General features: G+C 37.7%; 1 protein-coding gene across 8 annotated transcripts in view; it reads right to left on the bottom strand.

Moving 5' to 3' along the window:
• ROBO1 (roundabout guidance receptor 1) overlaps window positions 1-25,895 on the bottom strand; it is a 684,763-nt gene that overhangs the window by 250,989 nt on the left and 407,879 nt on the right. For all 8 annotated transcript variants that reach the window (XM_072346085.1, XM_072346162.1, XM_072346331.1 and 5 more), the window contains one exon: window positions 11,212-11,538. In XM_072346085.1, coding sequence (XP_072202186.1) covers window positions 11,212-11,538 — 327 coding nt within the window. The remainder of the gene's footprint in view (window positions 1-11,211; window positions 11,539-25,895) is intronic.

Below are 25,895 nucleotides of genomic sequence, written 5' to 3'. Positions count from 1 at the left end.
GAGTGAGTCCCACCTTGTCCAGTTCCCTAACCAAAAAGCAACTAAAACAAAACCAGGCACATCCAAGCTGGAAGCAGGCTGGGTTATTCATAGGGTCTGCTCCCGGGCTAAACCAGGGGAAGGGTAGATTCCTGCTGCAGTGACTTCCACAACCATAACAAGCTCCAGATCCAACAACCTTTTCACAATAGTCTTTTAAGAGATAGCTTCACCCAAAATTCCAGGTAATTATGGCATACCCACAGTGAGACAGTACTCCAAAACAAAGTGAAGCTAGCATCATTCCTGTACGGGGCCTACAGTATCTCCTAATGAAGATAATAATCCTGTAGCAGAGTTATGCTGGATGTTCCTTATCTGGGCACAAAACACCCTAATTCCACGCAATATATGGGAAAACTGAAGGGTGATATTTGACCCTTGCAGGTTTTCCTCTTGTGCATATGAAATTAAAAACAACACCAACCAGTTTCCGCAGGAGTAGTCCCAATGCAGCAGGAACACATTAAACTGGAGTTAGATAAGCAAGCATCTCTGTTATCAGGTTATCTAGTGTACTCTATGGCAGCTACGTACTATTCAAATCTCCCTTTTACAGCTTTCCCTCTCTGGATAACAGAGGGTTAAAACAATTGTCTTGATATATTCATCTGATCCATGAGCAGCTGGGAGGAAAAAAAAAAGGGGGGGGGGGGGGCAGCCTATAACCATACGGAATTGGCAATTCAGGGTCCACAGAAATAAGTCCATGGAAGGGAAACTGAAAATTACATGCTACAGAACTAAATTTATATCCCAAGCACCAACCAAAGGGGATAATTGTGGAATGCTTCAAAAGGACTTTGGAAGTTATTTGCAATTAGTACTAAAAATAGCTATGAAACATCTCAAATAGTCCTTAAAGCCTACTGATGAAGACAGAGTTCTTGTGAGCAACAAATATAACAGTGAGCTCCCACAACTCTCTACAGTTGACAGATGTCTTTGTGACTCTCGGAGACCAACACTTTGTTTGCTCCCTGAATCAGTTTTTCTGTCCACAGAACAGAAATAGTATAAACCTCCTTCCTACCCAAGTACAGGCTTTAAAACCTTCACGTGCAATAAATAAATGTAATAATGGAAGCATGGACTTCTCAGGATACTCTGAAAAACAAAACATCACAAAGCAATAATGAAATTGCTGAAACAAAGCATATTTATTTATTTATTTATTTGATGAATAGGGATATTAAAATTAGATGATTGTTTTATTCATTCCTAGAGAACACTGTAACTCTTTCAGGTAAAATAAAATAAAATAAAATAAAATAAAATAAAATAAAATAAAATAAAATAAAATAAAATAAAATAAAATAAAATAAGTTTTCAACATTTTTCAAATAAGCAGTTTGCAACGTTTGCCCTACCTCTTTTGTTAACATCACAGAATTGGTTCAGCCCATTATTAATGAATAAGGGTACACCTTTTAAAACTTTATTTTATTGTATTTTACATGCAAATTCCACAATGGTAGTTTCAAGTTTTTAATTATCTGTCTGATTATTGTTAACACTCTTATACTACATCTATATTAGGAAATTTTGCCATCATATGAAGTATCTTGCCAAAAATACTGTGTCGTGTATTTAACAGAAGATGGTCCTTTCCATTGTATTTCAGTTTATTTCAAAACTATTACACAGATAAGTTTTCAAATACATTGGAGAAAAATTAATTACTCAAAAACATAATAGCTAGAAAGAGCAGTCTAGAAGACAAGACAGTTCTATAAAGTATCTTAGAAAAGTCATCTTATCAGTGGAGCCTTTCCTGTTTTAAAACTTGACTACAAACTACACCAAAGAACTAATTCCACTAATAAAAAACTGGAGCCAAGCAAATTATCTTGAGATAAAGATGTCTATGAGAAAGACTCACTCGTATCTGGTGAAAACTAAGAGCAGCATTGTTATTTAAGGAATCCGCTTAATTACTACCATCTTATTGCTCTGGCATCTTTAGTCCATATATTCTGCATAAGTGTGGGGGGGAAACATGTATTTACATCAGAGAAAAACTGTAGGCCTTTTCTATACACTCTGACTTTACAGGATGTAAGGTTAAGATACTGAGCTGAATACCAGACTTATAGAAGTTTGCAACTGTAAGCCTTTTACTAATAGGGACTGAGAAACATAAATAAACAAGACTCCTTTTATATCTGGAAATTGGTAGAGAAACCAAAATGGTAACTGTATATAAAATAGTACATTTGTATATCTCTAAGACTTTATTTTTTTAAGAGCATAGGAATATTAACCAAAACCATTTTAAAGTTTTAAGTTGCAATATCATAAAAGCTATTTTTATAGCATTTTTTCACTTTGTTATGAACTTTTAGACTCCAATCATAACACAAATAGACAAGATATTAAATATCAGTCAAGACCCACCTAGTGTACAGCTCTTCTCCAATCAATTTGATAGCACAGAAGGACAAAGACGCTTGATTTAGAAAGTCCACATGTGTTTAATCTTTGATTAATCAAACAAAAAGTAAGCGCCTCCAGACGTATTCCTTTTAATCATGGGAAAGATATCTTTTCAGTGGCTTTGCTTGCAAGAGCGAGTCAGCAGATGTCTGTCTGGTCTGAAGGGAATTTCTCCTTCTCAGGAGAAAACAATTTAAATAGAAGAGGAACGGCCATATGCTGACTATGCACTGCTTAACAGATGACGTAGAGAAGCCTCCACTACCACAGGGAGTAGAACAGGGCAGTTTTCAAATTAAATTTCTTTCAAATTCAAAGCAATCAGCTGAAATCAATTTACATACAGGATCCAAGTCAGACAGTTCTCATCAAAACAGTTTGTAGACACAACAGTGCAAATCCATCTCTGTCAGCAGCATGACTTTTAAGAAAGGTTTGACTGTGCTGACAGTAAAAAATTATTTCTTCACAGTTTTAAATACAGCTGTTATCTTTCTTTTCTGGTGGATGATGGTTCAAAATAATAATAAAATCTCATCCATATGAAGTACTTGGCAAAAGTTCTATGTTCGCGCACTAAAAAAGTACCAACATAACATACATTCATCCCCCAATTTAGCTCAGGAGTAGGTGTTTCAGTACTTCAGAAAAATGTGCTTTACAATGTAGGATTGGAAAAAAAGGCAACCAAACACCGATGCACAAGTATTACAAGACAACATTCTGTTTGACTTCACGCTTTGTCTATACTATCGTCTAGGAAATGTAAACACTAAGAGTTACCATATTTGCTTCATCCAGTTACCTCAGTGTGCCAATGAGAATAAGAAGTTCAGTTTAATGCAGGAGCCAGAGAAAATACTAGATTATTGGTTGAAAAGTGCATTTAAAAATTATCTTAGAACAGAAAATGCCCACTAACTGCAAACAAACAAACAACAACAGCAAATCCAATACAATGTTAAATGATCCCAATCCATTTAATAATCTCCACCATAGATCTCCCTCTGAACCCTGCTTCGGGGTCTGTCTTTTACAGTCTCAAAGCATATGGTTTTAAGACCTATCAAGGAATATACTGCCTAATACTTAGAGGAGTTTGCAACTGAGATTTAAACAGACTGTAGTGCCAAGATCTCTAATTCATTCATTCAGTAATAAGGATGCCTCCCTTACCCGATGCTTCTTATTGCTGTTGTCATCCACAACCAAGCCAAGCTTTGGGTTGTGTTTTTTTTTTTTTCTTTGTTTTCTACAGATTTTTGTGTTTTTTTAAAAAATCTGTACCTCCTTCATTTCTTAATGCATGTTAATCAGCAAGGTGTAAATATTCAATTCCTCCTCCTGTAAGGCACATCCCTTATTTCACTCTGTCCTGCAGCCAGACACAATCTCCAGATCAAATCTTTTGTTTACACACAAAGCACTTGATCCTGTAAGAGAACTGCAACTTAGATGGCTTTGAGAACATCACTGATTTTGCAGGACTGCTTTATAAATTTCTAAAACCTCAAATAAAAACACAGGAGCCAAACAAAAAAACAGAAGGGTTGCACAGCTCCTGTTTGCACTTCATGTCTTTTTCTAGTTGGACCTACAGAGCAGCTTCTGGGAGACCACTGACCTGGCAGAGCACTGCCTGCACACACAGCTACTCCCTTGCAGAAGCTGTGCAACTGAAATAAAAGAGCATTTGTAAGAAATCGTGACACAATGGCAAGAGAATGCTATTTTCTTCTGTTAACAGTGCTGATTTCCACTTCCATCTGGAGAACCCAAGGGACTCCAGGGAGTCCAGAAGAGAGCGATTCAAGGGACCACACAGGGAAGGGAAAGCAAGGTCTGGATGAGAATGTTCCCCTTCAGGTACAGTTTGATTTGCTCCTTGACTCAAGTGAAAATACCCATGGCTCTGTGCAGGACCAGCAACAAGGGCAGGTCAGCAAGGTCTGCTCTGGCTGCTGAACCAGATGGGCCACAGGCACTGCACAGTGATGTCACCATAATGACACATGAGCACCATGGTGATGTTTGAGCCTCTCCCCTTGGAACCCCTCAGCAGTTCTGTGGGATTTCACTTGCCAGCTGGCAGGGCCAAGGGTAGCTCCCTACAGAACTGGCTGCAAGCACAAACCACAGTCTACTGAGACAGTAGACACTGAAAGTGAGCTGTCTGCAGTAGGAACTTCCAGTTCTGATACAGAGGGTCTGGCTGCATCTCCTTCTGGACATCCAGGTCAGGAGAAAGGAACTGTGTGGGGATTAAAAATGGGTGAAAGCATGTCCTAAGTCATCCTGATGAGGAGGAAATCAAATGTTTCTTATCTCTGATAGTTCAATCACTTTTTTTTATCAACCCTGTACTATGTGTGTACTATGTACCCTTTTTTTTTTTTGTTTTGTTTTGTTTTGTTTTTGTTTTTTTTTTTTTTGTTTTTTTGCTTTTAATGTTGCAGAATAGTACACATGTAAACTGGGACTCTCCTGGGATATAATGGTGAAAAGTATTTGAAGTATTATCCAGAGTAAATGGAAAAGAAACGTCAGCATTCTTCTATATGCCACAGCTTGCTTACTATAAAATACACTGCTTTTGAGGTTAGTGGTAACATACATGCATACTTATTTTACAAATACTTTTGCAAATGCACTATTTATGAAAAACAAATCCATATATCAATGGAAAATGAAAGTGTTACAATAGAACTTACCCCTGAAAGTTTACCTCAGAAGCCACTGACTAGAAAACAAAGCCAACTTCGTGCTTGATTTTTTCTCAAAAACTTGACAGTGGAGAAATAATGATGAAAATAGCCCTGCAGCTGCTGCTACCACATTTGATACGCCTAAGTTTCTATATAATGCTACATAAAAGATAGCCATAAAATCCAGAGATGCCATTTTCCTCTAAGACAAATATCTGGACAAAAGTATGAAAAGAAAATTTAAATATTGCAACAAGCTATAAAATGTCAGTAACTGAATTTGATCTTGATCAGATGCATTGATCCATCAGAATGTCTTGATAGATTCAAGCGTAAGAAGCAGATGCAGACACCTTCCTATTTGCTGATGCATAACTTTCCACTTTTATAAAACTAATTTTGCGTACCTATGAAAAATGACACTTGTTTCCCAATTGTTTACATGGTAGCCAATGCAATCTCAAGCACTGAGAAACAAGAATAGTTCCATTTTGTATTCTCACCTGTAAAGCTGACATTTACGGAGGGAATTACTCAGTTTCATTTTGACAGAAACATGCCCTTTATCAAATTCTTTAAGACCTTTCAGCACTGGAGAATGTGTTGCTGGTAGGTAGTAAGCCGAAACCAGTTAACATTCCTCAAAAACAAAACACACAGCTAATTTAAGTAAGTCTCCAGAGATCAAAAGGCTGAGTTCAGGAAGTCAAGAAGAGAGAGGCAAATGGACTCAGCAGAGTAAATCTGTAAAGGATGACTACAGGCTTTTATCTGATTATCCCACTGTGCTCTCTCTTTGGGCTACCACACTGATACTGCATTTATAATGCACACTCAGCTTCAATGTCAGAAATTTTCTAGGGGTAGCATTCCAAATGAAGGTGAAAACAGTAAACTATAAAAAGAAAACTCCCCAAACTAAATAGAAGTTACATCTCTTGACCTGTAATTCAGCTTCTTTCTGAGTTCCTGTTTACTCAAATTTAGATACTTTCCACTTAGGAGTAACTTAAATATCCGGAATTACACAGAAAATGTAATTTAACATCAATTTAAAAAGCTATTTTTCACATGCTGTTTAACTTAAAATATCTTTACTAGTTTACAAAGTGTATGAGATCTAAATCCTCATATAATTTTAATATCATGTGGCTACTTACTTGGTTAGGGAAACTTATATAAGTTATAAGCTTTGTATTGTAAATAAAAACAACACAATCTTGAGGGTTCAAGTACTGGTTGGATAGGTTTAAGAAAGATAGCACTGTATCAGCCAGAGGATCATGCTGGTTTGAAGGCATTTTCAGAAGTTTGTGGTACAAAAATTGCTTCAGAGAAGCAACCACAATAAAGCTGCAAAAATGGTCATTATTATTATCAACAACAAAGCACCAAATATTATTGAGAGGATATAACAAATCCACAATGCCTTGTGTAGAGACACATGATCTTCAAGCATTTTACAGGGGCCACAGGTGGCACAGACTGAATTAAGTAAGCCTTTTTCTTATTCAATTTGCTGATATTATAAATGTTATTAGGTCATGTTCAAAATTATTCATTAATGGCTATGCCATCATGACTGAGATACACATCAGTGGAAGAAAAAGCTGCAAGCTTTGGATTAAATGAAACATGTACATCAGTCAAATCACCAGTGGAAGGGTAACAAATAGAAAAGGACAAAGCAGAGGAAGAACATTCTTCACTTTACCATGATTTACTGGGGATTTCAATCTCTCCTCCACTGTAGCTATCACATCTAAAGCTTTTTAGTTGTTGTTGTTGCTGGCTTGTTTTAAAGTTCTTAAAATACACGTATACTTAAGTAGATAAAAATGTTTGTAATACTTTATATTGTTTGAATTTTTAGTATGAGTTTAAGTTGCTAAGATATGCAGGGAGGAAGTTAGGAAGACGAAAGCCTGACTCGAATTTAGATTGTTCACTACAGTAGAAGAGAATAAAAAATCCTTTTACAAATGTATCAATGGTAAGAGGAGAACCAAGGAAAATGTCCACCCCTTACTTGATTCAGCGGGGAATGTGACCACTGAGGATAAGGAGAAGGCTGAGGTCCTCAACGCCTTCTTTACATCTGCCTTTAATGGGCAAACCAGTTATCCTCAGGGCACTTTATGCCCTGATCTGAAAGTCTGGGATGGAACACAAAATACATCCCCAATGATTCAGGTGGAGAAAGTTAAAGAGCTCCTCCTCCACTTGGACTGCATAAGTCCATGGTACTAGATGGGCTCCACCATTGGGTGCTGAGGTAGCTGGCAGGGGTGATTGCTGAGCCGCGCTCCACCATCTACCAGCGCTCCTGGTTAACTGGAGAGGTCCCAGATGACTGGAGGCTTGCTGATGTGACTCCCATCTACAAGAATGGCTTTAAGGAGGATCCAGGGAACTACAGGCCTGTCAGCCTGACCTCAGTGCCACGGAAAGTTATGGAACAAATCATCTTGGGTGAGATCATACAGCACGTAGGTGGCATCCAGGGGATCAGGCCCAGCCAGTATGGTTTCATGAAGGGCAGGTCGTGCTTGACCAACCTCATTTCCTTCTACGACTGGGTGACCAAACTGGTAGATGAGGGAAAGGCTGTTGATGTAGTTTACCTAGACTTCAGCAAAGCCTTTGACACGGTCTCTCACAGTATTCTCCTGGGGAAACCAGCTGTCTGTGACCTGGACAGGCATACCCTCCTTTGGGTAAGGAACTGGCTAGAGGGCTGTGCCCAGCAGGTAGTAGTTAATGGAGTTAAGTCCAGCTGGCAACCCATTACAAGTGGTGTCCCTCAGGGGTTGGTACTAAAGCCCATCTTGTTTAATATCTTTATCAATGACCTAGATGAGGGGATTGAGTGAACCCTCAATAAGTTTGCAGATGACACCAAGTTGGGAGGTGGTGTTGATCTACCTGAGGGTAGAGAGGCCCTTCAGAGGGATCTGAGTAGGCTGGATCACTGGGCTGAGGTGAGTGGGATGAGGGTCAACAAGGTCAAGTGCTGGGTCCTGCACTTTGGCCACAATAACCCCATGCAGCGCTATAGGCTTGAGGCTGAGTGGCTGGATGACTGTGAAGAGTAAAAGGACCTGGGGGTTTTGGTTAATGCTTGGCTGAACATGAGCCAACAGTGTGTCCAGGTAGCCAAGAGGGCCAATGGCATCCTGGATTCCATAAGAAATAGTGTGGCCAGCTGGAGCAGAGAGGTAATCATCCCCCTGTACTCAGCACTGGTGAGGCTGCATCTCGAGTACTGTGTTCAGTTTTGGCCTTCTCGCTACAAGAAAGACATCGAGACCCTGGAATGCATCCAGAGAAGGGCAACAAAACTGGTGAGGGGTCTGGAGCACAAGTTTTATGAGGAGTAGCTCAGGGAGCTGGGATTGTTTAGCCTGGAGAAAAGGAGGCTCAGGGGAGACCTCATTGCACTCTACAACTTCCTGAAGGGAGGTTGTGATGAGGAGGGGCTTGGCCTCTTCTCCTAGGAAACAAACAGGACCCGAGGAAATGGCTGCAAGTTGTACCAGAAGAAGTTTAGACTAGACATAAGGAAGACCTTTTTCTCTCAGAGAGTGGTCAGGCACTGGAATGGCCTGCCCAGGGATGTGGTGGAGTCGTCATCCCTAGCAGTGTTCAAGAGGCGTCTGGATGAGGAGCTATATGATTTAGTGGCTTTTTGTAGCTATGGCAATGGGAGGATGGTTGGACTAAATGATCTTGTAGGTCCTTTCCAACCTTGTGATTCTATGATTCCCTCTATATTTCCTTCCTTTTCCCTGCAGGATCTATGCTCAGTGTACTTACATGATATCTTCAGCTCATAACACAGTCCACAGAGAGAATTCATTATTCCTCTCAAACATGAGCATTGAAACTGCCTCTAAAATAAGCTGAATGAAGAGATAATGTATATGAAAAATTGCAGTATTATCCTAAACCTTAAGTTAAATACACACATTCATGGAACAGTGAATGAACACCACCTAATTGAACTTGTTACTAGAAGAAGCAATGGAAACAAGTGGTGGGCTAAATTCCCTACCACATTATGAAATGTTAGGTGGTGTGGACAGGAGTTGCTTCTTCCAGTGGCAGCAAGCAGTTACAGCACATACAAAACTTCTATTTCCTATGTTTCATGAAAGTTTTTTGCTTAAACTTCAAGCACCAGAAGTAACTATTCAAGTAATTCAAATGACTTTCTGTACCTTGTAAATGGAAATGCAATTTTCATCTGCAAACATACAGAAATTAAATTATAATCTAAGTATTTCAAAATTGCAAATGTATGCATATACAATTACATGCACAGAATTGTAAATGCTGTTATGCCCAAAACAGGCACACTCTTAAACCTTCTTCTCAGAACTGTATTTCACATGAAGACCCTGTAAGAAAGACTGCAACTATAACCATAGTCAGCATTTACAAACTCACCTAGCAACTATGGAACAGTTGAGTTGATATATGCAATAGTGTATCAGCTATTAAGTGTTTATCTCACAAAAGATGCAGAAGCATTACATGCATTTCAAATGTCACTTTAAGAGACACAACAAATCCAAGAATTTACTGCATGGACAGAACACTTCTTAAAGATTCTACAAGCAGTGCTACAAAGTAACAACATTCAGATAACATCAGATTCACTTAAACATGGATGCCCACTAAAAAAACTACGCCTACAAGACACTGCATATAGCATTTGTGAGTAACTGATCAACAGTGTGTTTAAATAGGTTATACATTTGCTGGATAAACATACTTCCAATTAGCCAAGCACCAATTACTTTTATCACTAGAAGTGGTAACAAGGAAACAACATGGTCATAGATCTTAATCATGTACATTTAATGTTCTACATGCAATGCTTGAGATCCTTTTGATACAAGCACTATGAAAGTACTCTGCAAACGTGGACAAGGATAGGTAAAGGGCTGAAATAAATGCACTTAACAATCATTTACTCTGCCTTCAGGAGGGGCTATGAAAATCTAGCCATTCTTAGAAATCTTTTTTTTCTAAAGTCATGAACCATGACCAGCATCAACTTAACTTGCCTACAAGGTGAAGGACAGTTCTGTCCAGGTTCCTAATGTAAGCCATTTAGTCAGTGAAGAGATCAGTATTTTTAAAGAGAGATTCACCCAGTTCAGAACTGTCTCTTCAACTCAGCACCAGAAGAATTGCAATAGATTACAGAGGAAACTTACAAAAGCAACTGAAGGAAGATAACTAACTTTTGGATTGGAAGGCTTTATTTCATACTTACATACCACAAAACTGACATTTTTTGACCTACACATGGCCCTCCACAAGGCCTGCTCAAAACTCTTTCATGTACACTTCCTCTAAAATGAGGAGAGATTAAAGAGTATACAGGAAGAGATAAGCATTACAAAGTGATATGAACACACTTGACTGTTCCTTCCTTTGGCCAAATACTTAGAAGTGATAATTTGTAGGCCACTTCTTTTAGACCAAAAAGTTTATTTTGTGTTTCTAAAAACTCATATTTTTCTTTTTTTTTTTTTCTTTCTTTCTTTTTTTTTTTTTTTTTTTTTCTTTTTTTCCTAGCACTTATTCGTAAAAGAACAATTCCAAATGTACCTTATGGAATAAAATCCCAGTTATCTTACCTTACCTCCTAAAAAAATAATATGCTTTATGCTTTTCATGCATATTTAGGGAGGAAAAAAATACACATATATAAGATGAAACTAATTACACAAAACCCAATAAACATCAAATAATCACAATCCCATGGAAGCACGTTAATCACAATTCCATGGAAGCACGTATATTTGAGAACACAGAAATATCAAAATTTATAGTGATATAACCACACTAACAGGCATATAACAATAATAATTAAAAAACAACAAACAAACAAACAACTGTACATTTAGTCACTGACTCAGAGGTAGACCGCATCTACTTTTTTTTTCTTTTCCAAATCTTCAAATAATATTACAACAAGGGGCTGTTACTGTAAAGTGAAAAAAAGAACTGTACTTACTTGCCACTTCCAGCGATGCATTGTGACTTACAGCTTCCCCAAGGTAATTCCTTGCCACGCAGACATAGACTCCTTCATCTGGCCTACTCTTGCGCCCATGAACTATGCGTAAAAAAAATAAAGATCCGCTGGGCAGCAGCATCCGATGAGAACGAGGATCATCCTTGTCAGTTTCCACTCTTTCTCCACCTTTATACCACTCAATGGTTGGTGTTGGCCTTCCTTCAGCTTTACAGTTTAAAGTTGCTGGTTCTCCTTTTGAAACAATTAAATCAGATGGGTGTTCAACAATGCGAGGTGGGAAATCTTCTTGACGAAGACGGGAGCCTACAACATAAAAATGTGCAGATTGCTTTTTAGATCTTTGCCAGGCAGTCACAAGTGTTTTGCAGTATAACTGCATAACAAATACCTGACAGTTTAGGATTTAGTAAGAACAGCTATTAACAACTTTTTGAAGTAGAAAAAAAGCCCCTTATTTTATTTCACTGTGTGCAAGGTTATCTCCCTAAGCGAATAAACTAGGAATGCTTTTCCAAAAGGTGACCTATATTAGGGAACTAAACTTTCCACGTTCCTAAATCATATACATGAATATACCAATACTAAAATGAATGCAAATTTATACATATATGGATATCAATACATATAATTATGAAAATTAATTCTACAGATATTCTAAAGTCATCAGGCTATCACTCACAAAGATACTCTAATTTATAACACAAAGTTGTGATCAATCTCACTCAATCATCTGTAAAGCCTGTCAGTTAATACAATGTCTGTGGAGTAAGCCTAGTACCTCCAGTTGCTTTATTCTGCTTGTACTATCAGCTCTTCTAAGTGACTTCTTAAGCAGTACCACAGATGCAGAAACACACAGAACATCCAGGTACTTCTCACAGTTGTGTCAGGGAAAACTAGAGATACTTCTTATATCATATATATATTATATAGCATATATATATATATAATATATTATTCTTATATTTTATATTTTAACTGTCTTGATTACCCATTATTCAATGTGCAATTCCAAGGAAAAATGGGACACAGGTATTGGGAAAACCAGGTACTCTTCTAAAAAGGCATTCAAATTTGAACAAATTCAGACTAAGAGCTCACAGTACCACAGAAGTATTACGATACTCTGGATAGTTAAATGTTGCACAATAAATAAGGCAACAAGCTGGATGCCCAGGAACTTAAATTAGGAATATGCAGCTATCTAAATTGTGTGGGTTTACATTATTTCTTCTGTTTCAAATTGGTATTTCTCTCTATCTTTATATACCATTTCACAAAGGTCAACAATAGTCTCTTAGATAAGTAATTCCTAATTATTAAAATTATAGATGCAAAAATTCTTCATTAGGATTAATAGTGTACATTTGAAAAGCTATGAAGAACCAGAAAGACATATGATACCTGTTCACTGCAGGCCAGAAAAACTCAAATTAGTTTTGAAAGAGGAAAAGACAAAGAGAGGAGATTTCCGGAGAGAGTTCTGTTTTCTATATAACAAATACATAATATAACATATAATATAAATGTTATGTGTATTGTATATGCATAGGTTGCTCTGAAAGTAATGCCTCCTATTTATTTCCATCAAAACTACAACAGATAGAAAGAGCACAATAACACTAGCTAATAGAGGAAATTCTCAGATGCAAAACACATTTTCAACAGTCACCACCATTAACTATGCATTTTCACTAGCAATGAACAAGAGCCTGCGTGCTGCACGGGTAAAAATCACAAGCAGATGTCACCCGTTCTCACTGACACCTCTGTATGCATGTGTGTGTGTGTGTGCATTGTACAAGTAAAATATAAATGGAAAAAACTGTGAAATACACAACTTTACATGAATGTATATTTCACGTTAATTTTGCCCCAAGATAAGTAATGCAAATAAAATGTTATATTAATACTGGCACCAATCACACCATCCCAAAATCTATGGTAGTATGGCTTGACTACTCTAAAATATGCTTGCTTTCCTCTCTACACATCAAACCTTTGATTATACTTTTACTTACTAATTACATACCTCACAAGGAAAGATGCAGAAAAAAAGGATTAGAAAGTCAAAAACAAAATGTAGTAAAATGCTTAAAGACAGCTAACAGTTTCAAAAGCCCAAGACTGTGTATGTGATAGTATGTATCTCAGGTTTGTATTTGTACAGATAGCCAGCCAGCAGACAACAAAATACAAGCCTTCTATTGTTCCTGTCAGCCAGGCCCAGACTACAAATAAATGAAATACTATTCTCATATATTGTATACACACTTCTTATACTAACATTCAAGTCACCGTACACTAACTGAAAGCATTGTACAGAAAGAATGCTTAAAGACTGACCTCTAAACTTGCTTGAAAATTGAGACTTGGAACTCATGAGCAGGAAAGAGTGCTAATACAAGGTTAAGTTCTCAGGAAACACCAGGAACACTCATATATTTTGATATTTCTATGCTGGACAGTATTAGAGAAGTTAAATGACAGAAATGTTCCTTTGTTATTTATTTTAAATTGTCATTTTATGAAGTAACCCTTCTGGAGAACATTAAAAGAATTGCAAAAAGGGACAAAAAGTTGTATGAGCAGATGACTGGCACACAGCCAATGTTAACCACAGATTTAGTGGCAACTGACACAACCAAGTTATAATCTTTCCACATATCTATAGATACTTATATTTAAAAAATATATATGTTTCTTTATTTCCTTTTTAGCCTATTTAAGATGCATTTACGCTTTACTGAGAAAAAGCAGCTTCCATTATCAGTCACACAGCGGGCACTAATCCTGTAATTTTCCTGTCAAAAATCCATCCCAAAGGGATATTTAGTTGGAAAAAAAAAAAAAAAAAAAAAGTAATAATCAAAACAGAAGACCTATTACACACTGGATCTGCCATTAAATATACAATATACAACAGAGCCGCTTCTTCCCTGCCCTAAAAGATGACAGCAATGTGCCATAGGATCTAACCAACTAGTTCTCTCTGCTTCTGTTCTTATTCAAGCCTTTCATAAAAAGCCAACGGGATGCCACCAATTAAAGTACGCTATACTAATTATTTCATGATGCTACTTAAAAGAACAATTACAAGAAATCATATTTCCAGTTTCTTAGACTGTGCCACAACTATTTTTACAAGAATTCAAACACTGAAATACGTAGGCATGAAGGTTCAAAGAAAGCTAGCATTAGATGAATGCTAAATTTGTAAAGGCAAGAATTGTGTTTCTCCTTGACTCAGGACTTCTTACTGGTACAATATACAAAGCACTGATAAATAGCAGAGAATGTGTATTTGAATAAGAAAGCTACTGACAAGGAGAATGAATGTTCTGATGGTCTGCTATGAGAGAGGGAAGAGGAAGGCCCCATTCACTTTCTATTTCACAGCTACAACATTTAAGGCTGTCTTTAAAAGCACTTAATCTCCATTCCATTCTTTTACTGAAATGCTTTATACTGCAACATAAAACCTGAATAATAAATGATAATAGTGAAAAACTAGTAAACAAAGCTACAGCTTTAAAATCAGTGTTAGCCAATTCTTGCAAATAATTATGTTTCAAAAGGGTGACTCCACCTCTCCTAAATCCCATTTAAGGGCTGACCACCACTAAGGCAGGAACTCTTTCTGGAGGTTGCTCCTGTGTGGAGTTTTGCAGCAAGGCTTGGTGAGTATCTACATTGGTTAATGTTTGTTGTTTATCTTTTCAACATAATATCTGGTTATCTGTCAACTTTACAATTGTACAATTACAACTGTACATATGAGTGAACCCAATTTACCAGTGCTTCCATTCCATGTAGTATAATTTCCTTCAGAAACTGGTGGTATTTTACTGTGGTTATGTTTATACAGATTAAAAAGGTGTTCTGCATTTGCTCTGGTCATCAGAACTCTGTATCTACTTCTCAGGTTAAATGTACCCACAGGCAGTGCATATATAATTCTTCCATAAATTCTGACATAGACATTGTCAAACCATAAACACTTAAGAAGCAGAGAGACTTAAAATGTTACTTCAAGAGAAAACTACAAAGCAGTGAAATAGCATGTCAGGGGGAAAAATAACTGAAGAAGAATCAAAGTATTTTTCTTGAAGAGACTTTTCTACAAAGACAAGCAACAAACCTTGGAGACTTATTCCTTGTAGATTAGAGATTACTCCTAGAGACTAAACCTAGAGATTACTCCTTGCAACTATCTGAAAGGAGACTGCAGTGAGATGGGGGTCAGCCTTATTTCCCAGGTAGTAAGTAATAGAATGAGAAGCAACGTCTTTAAATTCTACCAGTAGAGGTTCAGGTTGGATATTAGGAAACATTTCCTAATTTATGGAATGAATAATCCATTTATGGAATGAATAATCTCAGGAACCATCATGGACCAGTTAAAGGTCAGCCAGGGATCAAGCCTAGTCAGCATGGGTTTATGAATGGTAGGCCCTGTTGACAAACCTGATTTCATTCTATGACAAGGTGACCCACTTGGTGGATGAAGGTAAGGCTGTCAGTGTGGTCTACCTGGACTTTAGCAAGGCCTTTAACACTGTCCCTCATAACATCCCAGTGGAGAATCTGGCTGTCCATTGTCTGGATGGATGGATGCTCCGCTGGGTGAAGCACTAGCTGGATGGTCAAGCCCAAAGAGCTGTGGTCAATGGAATTACATCCAGTTGACAGCCGGTCACAAGCAGTGTTCCCCAGGGCTCAGTGCTTGGGCTGCTTCTGTTGAACATATTCACTGATGATCTGGATGAGAGGATCAAGTGCACCCTCAGTAAGTCTGCAGATGACACTAAGTTGGGAGGGAGTGTTGATCTGCCTGAGGGAAGAAGGGCACTATAGAGGGACCTGGATAGACTGGATCAATGGACCAAGGTTAATGGCATGAGTTTCAATAGGGCCAAGTGTTGGGTCCTGCGTTTTGGTCACAACAACCCCAGGAAACCCTATAGGCTTGAAGAGGTGTGGCTGGAAAGTTGCCTGATGGAAATGGACTTTGGTGTGCAGATGTTCAGTTGGCTGAATATGAGCCAGCAGTGTGCCCAGGTGACCAAGAAGGCCAATGGTATCCTGGCTTGTCAGGATTATCAAGAATGGTGCAGTGAGCAGGACTAAAGAAGTCATCCTGCCCCGTACTCAGCATTGGTGAGGGTCCACATTGAGTACGGTGTTCAGTTTTGGGCACCTCAGAACAAGAAGGGCATGGAGGTACTGGAGCAGGTCCAGAGAAGGGCACAAGGCCAGTGAAGGGCTTGGAAAATCAACCCTATGAGGAGAGGCTGAGGAAGCTGGGGAAAAGGAGGCTGAGGGGAGACCTTATCACTCTCTTCTAATATCTGAAAGGCACTTACAGTGAGAGTGGGGCAAGTCTCTCCTCACTGGTGACAGGACAAGGGGAAACGGCCTCAAGTTGCACCAAGGTAAGTTTAGGTTGGATGTTAGGAAACACTTCTTTACAGAAAGGGTAGTTAAACACTGGAATAAGCTCCCCATGGAGGTGGTTGAATCACCATCCATGGATGTGTTTAAGAGCCATTTGGATTTGGTGCTCAGAGATATGATTTAGGTTGTTAGAGTTAGGGTACTATGGTTAGGCTGTGGTTGGACTTGATGGTCTTTGAGGTGTTTTCCAACCTGAGTGATTCTATGGCTCTTCTTAGAAAAGTGGTGAAGCACTGGAACAGGATGATCAAAATGATGTGGAGTAACCATCCTTGGAAGTGTTCAAGAACTGTGTGGATATGGTATTTAACGACATGGTTTACTGGGCATGATGTTGATGGCCTGTTGGTTGGACTAGATCAACTTATTGGTCTCTTCCAACCTTAGTGATTCTACAAAATCTGACCTATTGAGATTACTTGTTCTCATAGAGAACAGATCAATCTCAAGAAAAGAAAGAGGACAAAAAGCCCACTGAGATGCTCACTTGCTTTCTCTCATACTTCTATGACTGAAGAACTCCAATTACCTCTTCTATTTTTAGAATGTCTTTACTTTTTATACATCATCCTAATCCAGTCTAAATAGAATGTGTTTTCCCAAACTCAGCAGCTTGCAATAGTATGTTTTTAAAAAGCAAGTATTTTGAAATTTTCTTTACAGATGTTGCAATCTTCCACTCCTAGTCAAAGGCATGGAGTAATTAATTGTGTCTATACCTTCAGATTTCCCCAAAATATTCAGCTAAGCAATGGAATTTCACTTTTGAGTTCTACTTTGACGTAAAGCACAAGGACCAAAACTGCACTGAACACTCCAATACGAGAATGGAGTGAGCTCTTTGCACAGTTATGAAGTGTTTTATTTAGAACAGCTGTTGATCTTTAAGAAGTGAGTACTAAACTTCTAGTTTTGGGGAAAAAATGCAAGTTATGCTTTATACCGAAATCCAGCTATAACTTGGCACAGTTAGGGCTCTGCATGTTTCCAAAAATGCTTTTAAATGATGCCACCTCTATGAATAAAAGATTACAAACTGAGGTGTTACGTTGCTATAACTGAGCTAATATTTGTATCCTACAGAGAAAAATGAATGGCTGGAATGTAGCAGCATTGTTGCATCAGTCCACCACTGCCCACCCAGGTCTACAAGTTTATTGAAATGCATTTTAAGGTGTGTTTAATGCTTCCAAATATTAAGCAGGGAACAGGTTCAGATCTCTCCAATATCTGAGATACCATAAAAAGTGATAAGCAAGATTCTCAGTTTGAATCAGCAGAAGCTGAAATTCCCTGGTTCATTCCCTGTGAAGAAAAGCATCTTTTTTTTTTTCCTTCTTTTTCTAAGTAGACAATTGAAAACATAAGAGCAAGAAGAGCAGCAGACACTATCACCCCTGCTATGAAACTGTGATGTTCCCCAAAAACAGTTTGCTGTCAGCATTTTCTAGTTTTTGTTTGTTCGTCCTTTTACCAGATGACACCACTAAGGAAAATAATCCTTTCGTTTTTGTCCTTTAATTGACACTGAAGGCTCTGCTTCTAATAAGATGAAATAAGTAAACCTTCTATCATTATTTCTGATATCATGATGTTACCAGAATATATTTCTAGGTTTAAATATATATATATATAAATAAATAAATAAATAATGCACTTTAAATATGACTTGCTAAAACCTTAAAAGAAATCTTGTGGGCAGTGGCTTTTAAACTTAGGCACTCACAAAACATTTTTCCACCGTGAAAGATAACCTTAAAGTATTTCATGTTGCTAACACACTATGAATTATATATTACATTTCTGTCTTGTCTATGACACTATCAGGAGATGTCAGAAGCCTGTAATTTATTACACATTAACAGTAAAAAAATCTGGAATAACCGCAAAGAGCCTAGAGTTCAAAGCTGTGTCTGTGACTCTCCCCAGGCAAGAGATTAAATGGGAGCAGTATTAAAAAATGCCTCAGAACCAGACTGATCTAGTGTCTGGCTCTTGTACAGCAACAAGATGTAACATATGCATAGCTTAGGAAATAAAACTTATACGATACTTTTGTATGTAGAATGCTCCAAAAGTAATGCCTCCTATTTATTTCCATGGAAACTATAACAAATGCGAAGAGCACAATAAGACTATCCAATAAAGAGAATTATCAGATACAAAATACTATTTGTCAACAGAGTCATCACCATTAGTTCTGCATTTTTGCCATCAGTGAAGAGCTTACATGGTGTGCCCATACAAGTGTGCACCAGCAAAGGTGAGCCACTATTTCACAGCTGCTATGCTCCTTTGCTGTCAACTGTCAAACAGTAATAAATTATAACAGAATATAGGTGAGAAGGTGTGACCATTTCTGCAATAACACCACTATCAGCCTCTGTAGCTGGTCAACATGATTAAATGCGAGGCATTACTTTTGGAGCAGACTCAAATTATTCAACTGTATAGGAGATAGCTTATTGCTTTAATTCAGCTAAACATGGGAGGGAAATTAAAAAAAAAAAAAAAATGTTTCAAGTGCTTTGTTTCTGCTCTTTATTCTGCAATAACTCCAGACATAAATGATAAGGTCTAAAGAGGCTACAAGCTATTAGTCAGAAAGCCTTCTGGAATGATGATGGCTTCCTAGAGCTAAATATTCTATCTGGCAGAAATGAAACAAATATTTAACAGATGCTGTATTGCACAGATACTAACACCAACTTTGCTTTAATCCAGGAAGTTATATTTCCCAGGAAATGCTAAATTAGTCTCTCATTTTTAAAGAAGCTGGAAATGATAACTCTAAGAACTACGCCGTAGTTTCTTAATCCAAATTATAACTCTTTAAATTGCTTCTGGAGAAACCATTTTCAAGAAGCATCGCTGCATGGAGAACTTTCATCACACAAACACATGCTACTGGATTATCCAGCAATTAGCATAAATACATCATTATGTGGTTATTCATTAATTGTAGCTGAAATAAAAATTTTAAGTAACAGCAATTATATTGAGTTGCGATACTGTGAGCCATTTGCATAAAACCTCAGGCAGTAGGTGATGTTCCCAGTATAAGTGTTTAGTTTCATCTCCCTTCCTCATTTCAGCTCTCCAGAAAGATATTCATGCCATCTCACTTTTGTGGACAATGGAGACTGAGATGGCAGTATCTAGAGCACTGGCTTTTGGGGGGGGGGGGGGGGGGGGGGAGGAAAAAAAAAGCCTCATTCAATGAAAGTTACATTATCCCACATCAAACTGGTAACTTGGGGAGATAATTAATAAAATTACAGGAGCATTTTTATTAATAATGCAAATTAACTGTGACACAGTGAGCAACCACACCATATTTCACAAACAAATACAAAGCTAATGAAGCTTGCTTCATCAGTCATTCTTCCTTTGAAATGGTTGCAGTTGCTCTGGAAGAGATTTCTGGCACTGGGATAATACACAGAAGAAGAGCATATAAGAGAGATGGATCTGAAGGCAAGATCATCTTAGGAGTTTGGAATGTGAGAGTCTGAAAATGACAAACTGCTGGAGGTGATTCACATTAAACTGCAGGATGAGTAAAACAGTGAAGTCAGGTAGGTACAGAGGAAAATAAACACTAAAATATTGCTAGAGTGATGACCCTGGAATTGCAGACAAGAGTATAAAGGATGGCTTGGGAAGAAGATGCGGCAACAGAAGCAGAGGATTATGGAAAGACTGTATATATACTGTATACTGTAGTAACTGGAAGATCACTAGGGAATCAGACACTGGCATCGTATTGAAGGGATGGAATTCAATGGTAATTAGATAATTCTGTGGATAACAAAGCTGAGATGTTGGAACTGATCACTGGTGACACAGAGGAGCTGGGACTTCATAGTGAGGTACAAGACAGCTCAGAGCAAACCTTGCTGCTCTCTTCTTCCCTAACACCTCACTTCCTTACAAAGTTGGGTTAGGAGATCACATCTGCTGGCAGCTTCGCTGACATATGTGAAAGGAAGAATCAACCACGGAAAGTGAGAAGATGTGGGAACAAAGATTGGCATGAGACACTCAAGAAATAACGTTTCCAGTGTTTTATTTTCTACTGAGTAGTAAGACTAGTACCAAAGAAGAGCCCATCAGGCTCTCCTCCTGTCCATCTTCAATTCTTGTCTTTTAATTATGTTTTATTACATACAGTGGAACTATCTCATGGCTTGTGAACTACTGAGATATTTTGGAACAGGAAAACAGAATTGGAGAAAAACAAAGATAAGCCAACAAAATGGGAGTTCTTAGCTGCAGCGGAGGAACTGTGCAAACTTCTAAGAATATAAATGCCTAGGATTTCCAATTATATAGGCAGAAAAGCTGTTGATGCAGAACTCCAATTAGACTGGAGAGCCTCTTAGGAGAATCAGGTGACTTCTGCTGTTCAAAAGTAAAAAGGAAGTGAAAATGGCAAGAAAAAAAAGTGAATGGCCAGAGGAATAAGGGATCTACTAGCAGTAAGCAGTTATGCATTGGAATTAGAAACTCCAGCCAGAAGGAGAGAACTTTACATGGATGACACATTTCAGATTGTAAATTTCAGATTGTGAAACACGGCTCTTGTTTGGATAGAAATATGTATTAGCAACCTGAGAACTAGTGGCAGAGAAAATGATAACAGCTGCAATTTTGGTCCTGAATTCATCAGCTAGGGAATGTGAAGCACTATAGTATTTGAGAACCCTAGAACTGAGATGATACAGATTTACAGGCTATAAGCACTGCAAAGTATTAAAAATTAAATGGAAATGACAAAAGAAAGTACTAGAGCAGCACTGAAAGTAATGTTTCTCATGATATTACATTGGCCCACAACACCAGAGGTGGATGTTGGTGGTATGCCAGTAGAGGATGAACCTTCCCACCAATACTCCATTACATTTTGTTGCTGTGTAACAGATGGAAGCAGAGGCACAGTCTGACAAAGTAGTGTCTGACATGGAAGTGCAGATAAAGCAGAGGCATATCACTGGATCCCTCCATGTGGAAAAACCAGTACCCATTGACATTCACTGCCACTGAAGGCCAGATATTCTGGTTTCTGGAGACCAAACAGTGGGGGTGAGCACAGTGAGGCAGTGGGTGTTGTGTTTCAGCAATGGTGACAGCAGGTCATCTCAGCTGAAGTGGACTTTCACAGGGACAGCATACAGGATTTTGTTCATCGTTCACAAAAATGCACAGCCAATGGTGGGGACTAGTGTAGCTGAGAATTTTCTTTGTCAATAAGTATTACCGTGCTGCTTGGATCTCTTGTTGCTTCCATGGAAATTGATAGGAGGCATTACTTTCAGAGTAACCTGTGTATTTCAGAGTCTATACAATTTTGGACTTGAACATACATCTTGCCATGTTTAACAATATTAACGTGTAATTCATTTGCTATCTCAGACTCAGGGTGAGACCATCTGATCTTAATGAGCATTATCAAATGTTTAAGAGATAAAGAAGAAAGGAATAAAGGATTCCCATTTCCTCAGGACTATATTCAAAGAAACAGCAAGCTTCAATAAAGCCTTGGATTTTCGCAGTTGTATCAGGAAACGTGGTTCAACTCTGAGACAACAGAAGGGCAGTATTATAACCACCAACAGCAGTCCTAGCCTTATGCCTGTGCTAATCTCATACAATTGGCATTAAATTTATTTTAAAAACAAGAATAAATGGCATAGAGAAACATGGGAATTCAAAATACCTCACCAAACTCCTGCTTTTTAAGACAATTATGAATGCGTAACATCTACAAGGGTGAAAGAGATTCTAGAACTGCCCTTTGGAATCCAAATGTTAGGTATTTGTAGGAGGGTTATGCCAGCTCAGGAATAAATTCAAAGCAAATGCTCTAATTAGTTAATGTTAATAACATAGGGAAGATTAACAACAGAAAACAAAGAATCCTAATAGAAGTGAGGTAACTTAGCTACTTTATAGTTATTATTTTAACGTGTTAAACATTTAGATTGGTACAAATTTATGTCACTCAATTTAAGTCAGTCTGACTTGATGTAAAGCAGTAAGTTTGGACAATAACAAAAAGGGACAGGCATTTTTAATTAAGAGTTGCTACTGCAAGAACATGCTACTGTCATGTTTTACTTGCAAAAGGAAAAATGGAAACTTAAATCCAATGAGTTCTTTAACATACATCAAATGTGTGGATCAGTTTTGAAGTATTTTATATTTATGCAAAATGAATCCTGTACACCAAATCAAATAACCAGAGATTTAAAATTCTATCTACATCCACTTTCTACAACTTACTTTATTTAAACATAAAGTTAAGTATTAATTGTGAAAGATAGCATGCTTCCAGCGGACAGCAATAAATTTATTCACCTATGTGAAGAAAAAAATGACCTCCAATCCCACAGGTTTAGAATGAAACAGATGTTGAACTGGTAAGGACACAGGTAAGGGAACTGTAATGCAGGGCTGAACAATGAAGACTCCGTGACTCAGAGATGATTCTGTCTGAAGCAATAAACCAGTACTACTACAGTACTTTCAAAAAACACCTGGGGTATATTTTTACCTTCCCATATAAATGTGGTTCAGTCACATACTCTATAATTCAGACTATTTGTCTGAGAAAGCTATGAGTTACACCTAGCATAGCAATCAACAGGACATCACAGTTCAATGATTTAAAAATCTACTTCTATTGCTGTCTTCCATGAAACTGAAGCTCTGTGAAAACAGCAAACATCTCCTTTCACTAAAAATAAATCTTCACACATCAATGCTGTCATAATCATATTTTTCAGAGCAACTGTGTAATCTTTTCCCTTCCAACAAGATATCTGAATTTCACATTACTCAAAACAATTGATTCACTGCCTTTATAAAGATTTCAGTGGTTTCAAATTAAAATTGAAGAACAATTCTTCCTTTTAGGAGGAAGCTTTTCACACAGGGTGGTGATGCACTGGAACAGGTTGCCCAAGGAGGTTGTGGATGCCCCATCCTGGAGGCATTCAAGGCCAGGCTGGATGTGGCTCTGGGCAGCCTGGTCCAACAACTGGAGACCCTGAACATAGCAGGGGGGTTGAAACTAGGTGATCTTTGAGGTCCTTTTTAATCCAGGCCATTCTATGATTCTATGAACAGTCATCTCTTTGTCTACAACTGTACTGAGTCCTTCACATGATCCGTAACTGCATAATTCTAACTTTACATCCTACTGTAGATGAACTGCATTACACAGAAAACAATATACCAGGACTCACTCTTAAATGTACAGTAGGACAGGCCCAGAAATCACTCAGTGATTTTTTTTCTTCTCTGTGGGATGAAGAACTAGTGCTACAATTAACATCTATTTCTGAATTCCTATTACAGAGCATAGTCAATGAGCACACAGTGAAAAATCATTATAAATTTTCACGATCATTGCTGCCACTCCTACACAGTCCCAACTGGATTTTAGTCACAGTGAAAAATGGCATTACAGCTTATAAACTACCACACTGAAGACCCGAGTACCATTGAGTGGCCACTGCAAAGTTTCAAAAAACAAGGCCTGGAAAAATTCAAACCTGTAAACTTACTCTTATATAAACTCTTAATCTTCCATAAACTTTCAGTCATTCAAAGTTCTCATAGTTTGAGCTTTGAATCATGTTACAGGCAAAATTCTCTGGAAAGACCATAACCAAAAACAGAGCTACACAGGAAATTGCCCAGCTCCATATATTCTACCAGTGCAAGCTGTCGAATTTCTTAGCTATCCAATAACACAAAGATGAAAAATTGGCACTCTGTAAATAACAGCTGTGTCAAAGTGATTGTAGTAGAAAAACACAGACTTTTTATGTAGCAAAACAAAACAAAACAAACAGAAACAAGAATCTCAATGGAATTCCTATGTGATCTTATAGCTAAGTATTTCATCCAGTGAGCTGTTAGACATAGAAAAGAAGGAAGACAAGGGCTGACCATGGTACAACACTACAAAAGGCACTGTCCCAGCCACAGTTGGATCTATGCCCAATAAAGTTTCCAGGTGTAGGCAGATAGGAGAACAGTGCAAAGAACTTTCATTTTAACTTCACAGTTTTGGGGAGATCACTGAAAAATCTCTTCCACTTTCCTAACATGAACACATACTCTCTAGATAAGATTCTACCATATATACACAGATATAGACAGACAGACAGTGCAAGTAGCAATGCTTTGTGTGTGTTTATGACTACCTCAAAAGACGACAGAACCCGTGAATGAAGGAAAAACACAAAGAAAATAGTTTCAAAGCAAACCTAATTTTCAAAGCACTTAGAGTAGATACTAATTTCAGTTTCAAGCATGAAAACTATATTTAATCTCTCTCTATAGAATTAACAGGAGTAAAAAAATATAAATAAAAAAATGAAAGACATACTCCAGAAAGTTGTCACCAGTAAAAGACATGGTGAAAAGAAACATTAAAAAGACTATATCTGAAGAATTTGCTGTTCAGGAAAAAATCTGTAGCTAATAGTCTAAGTGTTCAACAGCCTGACAGGTATTTAAACATCTAAAGCAGAGCCTTTAAGATGTCCAATATGATAGGCAGATTCAAGGAAGATGTTTAAATAGTGCCACTATTCAGTGAGTTATTAACTTCTTCAAAAAAAAAGGACCAAACCACAATTTTAAGCACAACTGTCTGGAGTAATTTATACTTTTAGAAAACAAAATATTTGAAATGGCCTTTTAAAGGATTAGTAACAAATCCCTAGAGGTATGCAGCCCACCTCAGTCAATTTTCAACCTTAAAAGCAAATCCTGACATAACCAGAACATTAATGAAGGTGCTCTTTCTAGCTTCCATGGTAAGCTTAAATGTGAGAAATTTACAGATAAATAAAAAATGCTGTTTACTGTACCTACTGAAGCTTAAAGTGTAATGAAAAAATGATTAAAGAAGGATGGCAAGCCATGGCAGTTGAGGATGAAATTTAAAGAGTGAAGAACATTTTAACAGTATGAGAATATTTATTTATTTATTAATCAAAAGCAAGAAGTCAGGAGTGCCATTCTATCTGGATATTTAAAATTGTCTTTAAAAGCTAATGTAACAACTGGCCTGTGAATTACTATTATTAAGGGGTTGTTTGAAGAGTTTAGAGTGGTGAAGGAGAAACCGATCAATATTTAGATGTCAGAATGGCAAAAGGAATGAAAAGAGGCAGTACACAATC

Source organism: Excalfactoria chinensis, chromosome 1 (genome assembly GCF_039878825.1).
Source record: "Excalfactoria chinensis isolate bCotChi1 chromosome 1, bCotChi1.hap2, whole genome shotgun sequence".
NCBI lineage: Eukaryota > Metazoa > Chordata > Aves > Galliformes > Phasianidae > Excalfactoria > Excalfactoria chinensis.
The sequence above is the reverse complement of the archived record's forward strand: the minus strand, read 5'-3'. Positions and strand labels throughout refer to the sequence as shown.